The sequence below is a fragment of the Gymnogyps californianus genome, chromosome 3 (genome assembly GCF_018139145.2).
Source record: "Gymnogyps californianus isolate 813 chromosome 3, ASM1813914v2, whole genome shotgun sequence".
In the NCBI taxonomy this organism is placed as follows: Eukaryota; Metazoa; Chordata; class Aves; order Accipitriformes; family Cathartidae; genus Gymnogyps; species Gymnogyps californianus.
Genome location: NC_059473.1, coordinates 41945184 through 41957340, shown reverse-complemented (window position 1 = coordinate 41957340; position 12157 = coordinate 41945184). Strand labels below are relative to the sequence as shown.

Below are 12157 nucleotides of genomic sequence, written 5' to 3'. Positions count from 1 at the left end.
TTTGGAAGCTGAGCCAGAAGACCCAGGCTGAGCCATGGCAGCAAAAGTATCACAAAATATCCACAGAAGGCCAGAGTACCTGATACTTCAAAACTTAATTTCGTGTTCCCATTCTTTTAGTTAATTAATTGTGTAATCCTTTGTAAGAAAAGAAAAAAAGAAAAGTCTTTCTATCCCTTACTGGGATCTAGTAAGTCATTCTAAGCTCCTAAAAAATAACTTATGAGTTTATAGTCATCTTATTTGCTGAAGGGTTTTGGCAAGATCCTCAGAATACTGATTTGATCTAAGGCTGAAACTTAGCTGCAGTTCCTCTCTAATTCAAAACTTAGTATGCCTCGCATCCCTCACCAAACTAATATTTAGGGGAAAGGTAAGAATAGGCTTCAGGAACTTCATGACCAGGGATTTCTGAGAAGAAAAGTTGTTTAAAATATGAAAAATGGGAAAGTAACGTTTTAGGGGAAAAAAAGAGATCTGAGATATCTTTATTCTTTACTATTTTCATGGCATGTAAAGGCAACCAAGAGAAATTGCTTTACCATTGCATTTAAATCCCTGCAACAAAAATCAGCTGATCATTTAATAATTATGCAATCATTAATAATTTAATTATTCCAGGTTATTTGGAACCATCTTCACCTGTTGAAGGTATTACCTCATGTAAGTTACGAATATGAGGTGGTTAATGGTGTCTAAGGAAAAAGGCTGTTGTTGCTGCATTTTATTTATAAACCAAAGATGAAAAATTGTAGCTCAAAATCTTGCAGTTGAAGTTGACTGGAATTTAGCCTATGCATTAAATATGGCTGTGGTTTTGGTTTTGCTATTTAACAAATAGATTCAGGGATTAACATTGTACAGTCAATTTCACGCGTATAGACACAAAGTCATTTTAATTTGAATTAATTCCAAGCATGTGTAGTGCAGATAGATAGGGTGCTGGCAAACCATTTCTGGCTCCAAACAAAAGTAGTTAAAAGCCTGTGGAGTCCAGTGTTAAAGAGGTATTTTGCTATACCTAAACAAAAATGTAACCTTCATCTTGGCCTGAATCAAAATCATAAACGTGATTCCTGCTGCTTCACGAACGTCTCTTGCTTTGACACCAGTGCAGGCGCAGGTAGGGTCAGAGGGCAGCGAGGCGGAGGTGGATTTGTCACCAGCCTCCCCGGGCCACAGAGGACTTTGGAGCTGGAATGCTTCCGCTGCAGTGACAACTGGCTTTTACCTGAACGTAGGTGAAAGAGAAATATCAGATGACCTTAACAAGGCAGGAACAACTACTTGGTAAGCAGTGGCTTTCAAATGTCATTCTCTCATGTAAAATAGCTTCAGGCCTGTCTGGAACTACAGTGCCACAGCAACTCCGTCCGTTGGGCGGTGCAGCACGGCGTGGTGTCGTCGCGAGGAAATGAGTGACGTTCTCAAGTATTGACACACTTTCTTTTGGTAGGGTTTACTTCCTCGCTCCCTTTTAAGGAAAATATGTATTGTCTTTTTTATAACTTTGGCTGTTTTTAATGTTTGGGGGATGGGTGGTTCTGACATGTGTAATGACCATTCAATTTGATGATAAACTCTAGCTGGTTAGGTACAAAAATTCAGTGGCTTAACAGTCTGTTCTAAATATATTGCCCAGTAAGTGCTTTAAACATATAACCCGTTTATTGTTGATACAGAGATTTTTTTCACAGCTGTTCGCAGTGAAGCTATTTCTCTATGCATTGAAAATTGAACTTTTTTCAGCTTGCATTTGGTAAAATGTGTTAACTGAACTGGCAAAATGTATTTCTGTAATTCAAATTTCTGTGTCTGTCCTCAGGTCTCCATAGCAATTGTAAAGAACACACAAGCTGTGTTAGAGCACAGCTTTATGCGAATATTACTACCTTTGTATTGGGAACCTTTATTTTTTTGACTCAACGTATATTTGATGCAAAGGACAGCTTAATAGTACTAAAGTTAGTTTGAGTTAAATGATTGATTCTTTTAGGTTAAAAAATACTAGCTAATATCATTAAATAATTTTTACTACCCTATTTATTCCAAGACTACTAATGCACTGGAGAGAATGCTTCAGCTTCAGATGGACAAAATGACATAAGTAATGCAGAGTACAGTAAGAGAAATCAAGTTCATTAATGACTTTTTTTACATATATACTTATTCTATATTGTCTGAATGCTAAAGTATGTTTAGACAATAGTTAATAATCACTAAGCAACAATAATTAATAACTTCTATACAAATTAAACTGCAACTGAATGGCACCTAAATTCTGAACAAAGTATTTTATCTTAAGCAAGACTGTTAAGAAGTGCTACAAAAATTAGCAAATGAATGGGTGGATTAAGGAAAAAAAAAAAGGCCTCATTTCCTGTTTTGTCATTTACAGATATTGTTCCTATTAATTAGATTAAAGCAAAAGGGGTGGGGGGAAGGGAGGAGGCTGGTCTGCTTCTGGATGTGCAGGAGAAGACTCTCTAAACATGACAAGATTATTTAAATGTTGGACCCCAGACAAAAAAGCAATAGATATACCAAGTGTGAAATTCAAAAGCCATGCATAACATTTGAATATTTAATATAGCATGAAGAAATGTGTAGTTCTCTTGCATAACCCTATTTTTTGTGTGTGTGCACAGTGCTCTTCCTCTGGTGTAGTTTTTATTATTATTTCTTCTGTGCATTTTAGATAAGTGTAAAGCATTGACTTCCCCATTCATCCTCATCACTTGCAGTCTCTCATTTAACTAGACAACTTTCCATGTTATTGAACTTTACTCAGTGATATAAGGTGATACTATGGTAATATGATGTGCTTTGCCCCAGAAGTGCTAGCAGAAATGCTACATTTGGGTGCTCTGGTGCCAGTGTGATGCCAGCCTTGTATTCTTATTTTTTTCTAAAACTTGCTTATATAGCTTAACCTCAATATTTATAGCTAGGAGAATTTATTTATTGCAGTAAGAGGGCAGTAGCTAGGGGGTTTTTTAGTGGTCTTTTACAGCGCCACTAAGCGTTGGCAACTACAACCCCAAAGAAAAATTACTAAAACAAATCACAAAAACGTCTGTCAGCAGCTAGCTCCCTATTTGCGCTTCGCTTCCATGGTTTCATACAGTTGCCTTTCTTCATGTAGGGGATTGCTGTACATTGCTGCAACTGTGGGTAAATTGTTGTTAAAAATCACAGTGCATATCAATCAGTAAGAAAGCCCTTCTTCAATTAGTTAATGACTTTGAAGATTTAATAACTGAACTGTATCTTTAGCTAAATAGAAGGATATGTTGAATAAGCAATTGTGTGAGCATCACCTTATAGGTGGTAAAACCAAGGAACAGAGGCAAACTAATCAGCAAACATAACAAAACTTGTGTATCTTACAATTTTATCCCCTAGCTTATCCCCTTGAATGTACTATATTGTGTCTAATAAAAGGCTAGGAAACTTGGACTAATAATTCAGAAATATCAGATCTTTAGATGTGGAGAGGAAAATCTTAGAAATAACTTCTAACATTTTAATATATTGTTTATTTTAGGCTGTGTTGCCACATGAAGTTAAAATAACACAGAAACTTTGGGCTAAATGTCACTTACAGTATCCTTTTTAAATTGCATCCAGATGTTTAAAAGAAAAATCTTTTTAGTATGTTCAGAAAGCCTGGGAAATTTTACATTTTGAATAAAATCAACATTCAAACAGAAATCTTGCATTTGTATACAAAAAACAGTAGTAGTAGTATTGTTATTATTACTACTTTAAATGACACTAAAATGCTTTCTTACTGCAGTATATTTTTTCTGGAAAATACCTTTGGCTTTCAGTGAGTGGGTGGAAAAAACAGACTATAGAAACTGATTTAGGTACAAATTGTATTCACAGCTAGTTCATACTAAAACATGAAATTAACTTTATTACCCTGTCTGCCTTTTCTCTTCCAGTAGATCTATTTCATCTCTTTATTTATATCCTGTAAATCTGAACTTTGGCATCTTTTGACATTTTAGAGCTTAATCAAGCAATTTAATATTCTTACAATGTAGATTTTACTACAGCCTGCGTATATAACTAACTTTAGTAGTCTCTTTCTGGCTAACTGCACACAGCATAATGGTCTTTCAAGCCTCTAGCATTGTCTCCTGTAATATACTTTATAACATATGCCCTCCTTTCATGCTCTGGTGAGGTAACAAAGAAAACACTTTGATCATGAAATCTGGCCCTATAATAGGAATAAGTCTCTTCCCGCTTTTCAAAAGTTTTACTTCTTGGAATTGCTGCTTGTGGCACTGTATTTTAGTTTGGAGCACTCTGCTGCTCTGGAGCTGTATTAAATACAATTTTATACAGAATAGCTATCAGGGGTTTTTTTGTCATTATTCTTTTGTTGAGAATTTCTCCAAAGAAATAGAGCACAATTTCTGAAAGACTAAGACCATTTTATGATTCAAAAAACAAAGGCTTATTCCAAGAGTTGGGAGGCTTGATTCTATAATAACTTTGTGTGACACCCTTGGAAAAATTTACTTCATTTCTTGGTAGTATCTCGGTTTTCCCATCAGGACAATTGTATAATATAAATAAATAGAAAATTGATGCTACAATAACATCTCATGTTTTTTTTTCCTACTCCGCAGTGCAGCCAACACAATGTATATTTTCTTGAATATCCTAATTAATCAGGCTACAGATCAGTTCAAATTATTATATAGAAATATTTTATATTAAAGATTATTATCAGATACTTTTCTCAATAATTCTTTTTTTATTTCATGTTTTTACTTCTAATGGTTGAGATTTTCAATATGTATTGTAATGCCTTAATCTTTGTGTCCTGTAGATAGCTACAAATTCTTATTGGTCTGTGTCATCACCTTGGCAGGACGAACTCTGCTGGAAAAGCTGTTCAGCCAGCAGGAAAATGCACCACAAGAAGAAGCAGAAAAACTATGTTCTCGCATTATTGCAATGGGTCTTTTGCTTCCATTCACTGACTGCTTCAGAGAACCATGTAATCAGAGTGACCAGCAAAGCACACCCACGTTTGATGTAAGTACTGGAAAAGTTATCTTTTGTCTGTTTTGCCAAGTGGGACATGATTTATCAATGGCTTATCAGTCCTGAGAGAATTCTATTAGTCCTTTTAAAGAAAATTGCCCTTATGAGAGTGGCCAGCTATTTTTCTGAGCTCAGGTGTGTACACTTTTGTATCCAGGTAAGCACAAGTTTTAAAAGGTTCTCCCACAACTTGATTTCTTAACTTTTTAACTCATATCTTAGTCTGCTATGCTGTTCTTTATCTGTTGTTTTCATTAAGTCTTTTTCTTTGAATCAAAGCGCCCTATAGGACTACCAACATTTCAATCCAATAGCTGCTTCACCAAAAATATAAATTAAAGGAACAACAGAAAAGAGCATGTCACAAAACTTTACAGAACTCAAACAGGATGTCTATGCTAGATAATTTTTTCCCCCTGAAAAGGCTTTTGATACAAAATAGTGCAGGGATCAGTGCAAATTTGCTGGCATTCCAGCTACAGTGTTATCTGTGCCTTTAGGCTATCTGGCCAGAGCGCTGTTATTGGTGGTGTTTGCATACCGTTACAAAACTGCGGTGTAGACATCGCCTAACATACTTTTCCTTTCTCTTGAATAATGAATTCAACATTAGATGTCTTTCTATCGTATGATACTGTACAACCCATGAAGTTTTACAGTGAATTTATTTTTACGATCCTTGCCATTAAATTTTGTCTTTGACACTTCTTGCATCTCTCTCCATGTCTGTACTTTGCTTTTTTTTCTCATTTAGGTTTTCTTTTTTTATGTGTTTTTAATTCATTAGAACTGGATTTTAATGTTGATCTAACCATTGATTTCAAAGACAGAGGAATTAGACTAGCCTTAAGTAATACTTAAATTTCACCTATCTAGAATTAGGAGATACATCATCTTTGACCTTACTGCAAAACTGGGAGCACAGCCAGTCTCATATTCTTCCTTCATCTCTGAGTTCATCAGATGTGCCTCCAGTTCAATTCTGGATTGCCTCCAGTTTGGCTGGTGTCCTTTTCACTCAGCTGAAACTGCCATTAGCAAAGCTCCTGTAACCCTGTCCTGGTCCCAGCCAGGTTTGTCTGCCACCTCGTTGTCCTTCCTCCCTGCTACATCCAGCTCTGGTGCTTGCTTGTTCCTTAATGTTACTCATTTGGCTGTTTTGATTTTTGTCTTAGTCTGGTTCTTATAAAGTCTCTTAGGTCACTCCCTTAGCATGTTTTTTTGCAGAATTGCCAACTGTTTTTCCACTGAAATCCTTCCTTGAATCCCTCCTTTTCTCCTTTTGTGACTGATCCCATGTATTTCTGAGCTTTAACTTACTATTTTTTTATGTTGAATAAAATCCATGATTCCCCTTTTGCTTAAGTGTGGTCCCACAGACTTTGTTTTTTGAAGATGTTAGGCTACAGTTTATGAAAATAATTCAGTAAGTTTTGTTCACTCTATGATCTATTGCTCATGGCTTGAGATGAATATAAACAGATTATTTAAAAGTCCTATTCTTTCACTCTGATCTCCTTTTCTGGACGTCCTCCAGTGAATTTAATTTAATATGGCTAATGCTGAACTCTCTGCTGGCTTGAAATGTTTGCAATTGCACACTCTGATTATATTCTGAGCATCTTTATTACTCATGCCCGATGGGCACCTCTAGTTCTCCCTGTCTTACAACTGTGTATCCAAATCTTGTGTCTGTTTTCTCAGTAACACACAAGAGATCTGTTTTTTTTTTAGTTTCTCCCAAGATATTCCAGGCTTCAGTGTGGGCCTCTGCCTCACCCCATTAAATAATTGTACACAACCTCTTTTACTTTTCTCATTGGATCCTATTTCTTTCTCTTCCATGCTGTCTGACTGCAATTAGGCAATGCAGTAAGAGTAAAGACAAGTTTCACAGCTCTTAGTTTCTTGGGCTAGTATTATAACAGGTCTTGGAAGCCAGTTTAAATTAAATTCTTAGAACTTGTATTTCAGGTGTAGGTTACACTTTGTGGACGTGATGCTTGCTCCTTTGTTAGTGTATGGCCAACATGAAGGATGAACAAATACCCAATGAAAGCATAAATCTTCAGAGACTTAGCAGTTGTCATTACATTTATGCTGAGGATGATGTCCAGTTTTCAGAGGCTTATAACTTGGCCAGATTTTGGATAGATTTTAATGATGATTGGAAATGGCATGTTCCTGAAGTATCTCTGACCTTTTTGTCAAATTTTAAGTCATACCCCAAAGGATAGAAACTTTAAAACTGTTTTAAGAACTTATGAGAAAACTTTCATATTCTATCTTGGCCCATTTTATGAATTATTTCTTTTGAAACAGATTGTGGCAGATGCCCAGGATAAAAGATTAGTCTGAAAAATAAAAGTTGAACAAAGCTTTAAAAGTAACAGAAGTAGACAGCATTGGGATTTTTAAGATGTTTGCTGTTGAGAAGCAGTGGAAGCTTTCGCTATAGCTCTTCCTACCTACTCTTCTTATAATGTAAAGAGTATCTTAAAGAGTAAGTAAATGTACAATGGCAGATGTGCTGTCTGGAAATATGATGCCCTTTTGGCTAGTTTCCTGTCTCCTGGAAAGGCTGCTAATTATTGCTTCATGGATGTCACGACTTCTTACTTGTCAGGCTATCTTTACAACCTTTCATTCTTCTGCTAGTATTTTATAAAAGAAAAAAAAGAGTTTTTAAAAATAAATTAAAAAAAAAAAAAAGCCAAGCAAGTTGTCGTGGTTTAACCCCAGCCGGCAACTAAGCACCACACAGCTGCTCACTCGCTCCCTCTCAGTGGGATGAGGGAGAGAATTGGAAAGGCAAAAGTGAGAAAACTCATGGGTTGAGATAAAGACAGTTTAATAGGTAAAGCAAAAGCTACGCAGGCAAGCAAAGCAAAACAAGGAGTTCATTCACCACTTCCCATCGGCAGGCAGGTGTTCAGCCATCTCCAGGAAAGCAGGGCTCCGTCACGCATAACAGTTACTTGAGAAGACAAATGCCATAACTCCGAATGTTCCCCCTCTTCCTCCTTCTTCCCCCAGCTTTATATGCTGAGCATGACGTCATATGGTATGGGATATCCCTTTGGTCAGTTGGGGTCAGCTGTCCCAGCTGCGTCCCCTCCCAACTTCTTGTGAACCCCCAGCCTCCTCGCTGGTGGGGTGGTGTGAGGAGCAGCAAAGGCCTTGACTCTGTTTAAGCACTGCTCAGCAATAATGAAAACATCTCTGCATTATCAACACTGTTTCCAGCACAAATCCAAAACAGAGCCCCATACCAGCTACTGTGAAGAAAATTAACTCTATCTCAGCCAAAACCAGCACACAAGTGAATGTGCAACTTAGAGAAAGATAGATTAGCAAAAGCCTATTCAAAGAATGTTCTCTGAAAAATTGCTTGCCTTTTGAATAACTATTGCCTGCTTGCCTTTTAATTTTTTTCCTTTTCAACAGCTGTGACTTTATCAAGAGGGCTTCTAAAGTTTCAAATTAAAATAAAATATCCTCTGACTGAATGATATGTAAGAAATTAATGCTTTGTGAAAAATTCTGTCAGTCCCAAATGACTGTGTCTTGTTATTAAATAGTCATACTTCTGTAGTGCAGATGTAGTCTTAAGCTTTTTAGCTAGTTACCTCATTATATTATCCTATTAGAGTAAAATAAACATAGGGCTGAGCTGGCTAAACAGTGCATCTTTGGCAAGAATGTAACCACAGGTAAGTTTTGCAGCCACCTCTTGGAGGATCAGAATTTTCAACAAGTAGAGATCTAATCTCCTGCTTAGCTCCTCTGTTAATGATGTATCACAGAAGCTAGAAGATGGCTATCTTTGGAGAGCCATCAGTAATGTGTATAAATTATACACATTTGCATTAGAATTTAAACTGTTCATACACCAATAAAAGAAGCTGGCATTTTCCTATCTATGCAAGGCAACTTTGTTTAGCTTCACTGTGCTATTAAGAAATACTGACTGTACTTGGTGTTTGCATTTTATCCAGTAGTTGCAATTACTACATGTTGTGGACGTCTAGTCCCTAGTTGTGACTTCCCATTCGAGATTTTCCAGTTCACACTGTGCAGTCTTAAGCTATAGGCTTTTTTTTCTTTCATAGCAGATTTCTGCTTTTTTTCTGACAAGCTTTCCAAGTAGTTTGGTGTGTTGTATCTGAACATTAGGTTTAAAACACTTATATTCTCAGTGAAAATTTAAATGATTTCGTGATAGAGGCTTTCTATTATCATTTTGTAAGTGCTTTTGAGAAGAAAACTGAGCATACCTTTGTATCCATACTATACTCCTTGTTTGGGGAACTTAATCTCTATTTCACACTGAAGGGTCCAACAACTACTTTTTTCATATGGCACTAACCAGCAATACCTTCTTCCACATGTGTCTGAAATGCACACGCAGCTTTCATCTTTCTTTATTTCTGGTGTCACTTTGATTGGGCTAGCTCTCTTTACATCTTTTTCAGTGTTTTTATTGAATGCTGTTACTGTGTTGAGTACTGCTGTTAATGCCTTCTTGATTTATAGATTATTTCAGCATATTCTATAATGAAAGAGCTAAATGGACATCTTCTGGAGGATGTCTTTCTTTGCTGTGTTATGATGTGATTTACACATAGGCATGTTTGACAGTTTGGGATAGGGACTGCCCCTTGTGCGATTCATAGTTCTGATGCCTGACTAGGTTGTCATCCGTTTCGGAAATAACGCTTCCACAAGGAAGCAGAGAGACAGTCAGCATAAATGGGAAATGCTGTAAAAATAGCTCTTTTGCTGTTATCTCCTGGCCACCTGTGGTGATGCAAATGCCTTTTGAGGAAATAAAGACACTGCTTTCTTTCTGTTGAGTAGTAGCACACGGTGGGACTTTGCAGGTCAGATGGAAGAGGAGTTAGTCACATGAAGACTTTACTTAATTTTAACTTATTTATTTGCACTGTTTACGCCAGTCTGAAAATTAGTAGTTAAACAGATTACAGACAGACTCCTTTCTCAGAAGTCAGCGAGCCAAAATACTAGTGATCAGTTTCCAAAGAGCAACTTTCCCAAGAATTGACTTCAGCTAGGAGAACTTCTCTTCCAAACTGCAGCACAAAGCTGGCAACAATGCAGCATTTCTTCAAGCATACTTTCAATACTCAGGAATAAAATGTGTAAGACTGAATGTAGTCCCATCTTATGAAATTTGTCATGGCAGTACATTGGGGGTCATTAACGAATAAGACTTTAAAAGTTAACAAGTGAAAATTGTGGAATAGGGCAGAGAAAACAGGTTGTTAATCTGCTGTCTTAATCTTTGTTTGTCATGTAGGTTACCATGGTAGTTGAGTTTGGCTAAATCAAAGCCCCCATGTCTCCTCTTCCTTTTCCATTGCTCAATCACGCTTTGTGACAGTTTGTCTTTCGTGGTGAGCAACTCTGAATATTCCTGAGAGTAGTAAAATGGAAACAGTTGAATGATCACTGGGCTGAAGTATTCCTGTTATGCTGTTTCCCTGCTTCCTTTTTTTTAATTTTAATTGCATATTTATTTTATAGTTGTTACATCTGGCCCTGCAGTCTTCTAGCCTTCTCTTTTTCCTTTTTGTTTCTCCTTTCCACTTACTCGTGGTGATGCTACTGCATACGTTTTCAACTGAGGTATTTTATATGTGGGATATTGCTACGTTTTCATGCTTCTTTTTGCAGAGAACATGTCTTACCTGCTTGTTATTCTGAAGAACTGCTTCAAGAGGACATACCGGATGTTAAGTTTGCACCACCTGTTTAAAATTTTCAAAATCATTGTGCATAGGGTAAAGGTGGTGGTCACTCTGTCACCTCAAGAGATCTTTGTTTTATGACTTTCTGTACATTAGTTCACTTTCTTATGAATGACAGTCATAACACAATGTATTTTTTCTAGCTTGGAATTGAGAATACAGTGAGAGTTGAATTTGTGTATATTGCATGTCTCTTTTCAAGAGGAAGTTTTTACAGTAGTAATAATCACCTTTTCAAATGGAATAGAGGGGAAAGAAAGAAATTTTCTAATGAAACAGATTTCTTTGGGAAATTCAAATTTGTCAGAATCCAAACTTACTGCAGAACTGTGTAAGTGAAAACAACTCCTGATGGAGAAGCTTCTTGCCTCAGCTTAAAATTTCTGGAGAGAGTGAATGAAAAAGGACACACCGTCATGTGGTCTAAGTAACAGCTGATAATCTAGTGGTCTTGGGATGTGGTCTTCCAAGTGGGAGTTTGTCGGATGTGCAAAGAGACTAGATCTTGAGGTTTTTCTGTTTCATAGAAGGCTAGCCACTGTTCCCTCTTCCAAGGAAAGTTTGTTGTAAGCTCACCAGTTCAACCTATTCAGCTATATTAAATGTAGAAGTTATTGGGGAATAGGAAGACCAAGACAATAGCTCTGGAACAGAATAAGAATAGATGTGGAAATCTGAAATTTAGTTTCCTGATTTCCTTTCCCTGTGAGGGCCCTAACTGCAGGGCTGTTGGCTCTGTTGGCCCCTCATATCCCCAGGATGTGATGTTGAATCCTGAGCAAAGTTTGATGGGATCAAGCAAGATTGTTCTGTTTTGTTGAGGAGGTTGAAGTCATTTCATGGGAAAGAAATGTTTCATGGTTTTTTGACACTTGAAGTGTGTTTAAATTAGTTGTTGAGGCACATCAGTTTTCTGAAAAGAAAAAAAATCCTCAAGTAAAATTCTCATGCATCAAATTTAGTTTATGAGGATAAAGTGCTACTTCAGCCATATATTACAGTATTATGACTGACTTGCTGTTTTTCAGCCTTGGAAGGCATCTGTGCTCACTAATACAGCCAAAGGTAGTACAAGCTGAGAGCCATGTTTAATCACTGCTCTTGTTCTGTCTGTGGTCAGACAGAGCTCTGTTACTGAACCTCTCCTCAAAAAGTAAACCACTTTCCCCATTCTTGATAGTATTGATTTCTTTATTTTAAAAGCTGCTTAAAATAAAACAGTCTCCTGCTGATAAAAACATTTTGAGGTAGTCAGGCTCTTATTTCTCGAACTAAAACCGTGCTTGTCCAATTAACTATTTATACGCAGTGCAAACATG

The 12157-nt window shown here is 36.9% G+C and overlaps 1 protein-coding gene across 1 annotated transcript in view; it reads left to right on the top strand.

Annotated features, from left to right (window-relative positions):
• Positions 1-12157, top strand: part of FMN2 (formin 2) — a 162700-nt gene that overhangs the window by 18175 nt on the left and 132368 nt on the right. Inside the window, exon 3 of the mRNA XM_050893860.1 lies at positions 4892-5058. Coding sequence (XP_050749817.1) covers positions 4892-5058 — 167 coding nt within the window. The remainder of the gene's footprint in view (positions 1-4891; positions 5059-12157) is intronic.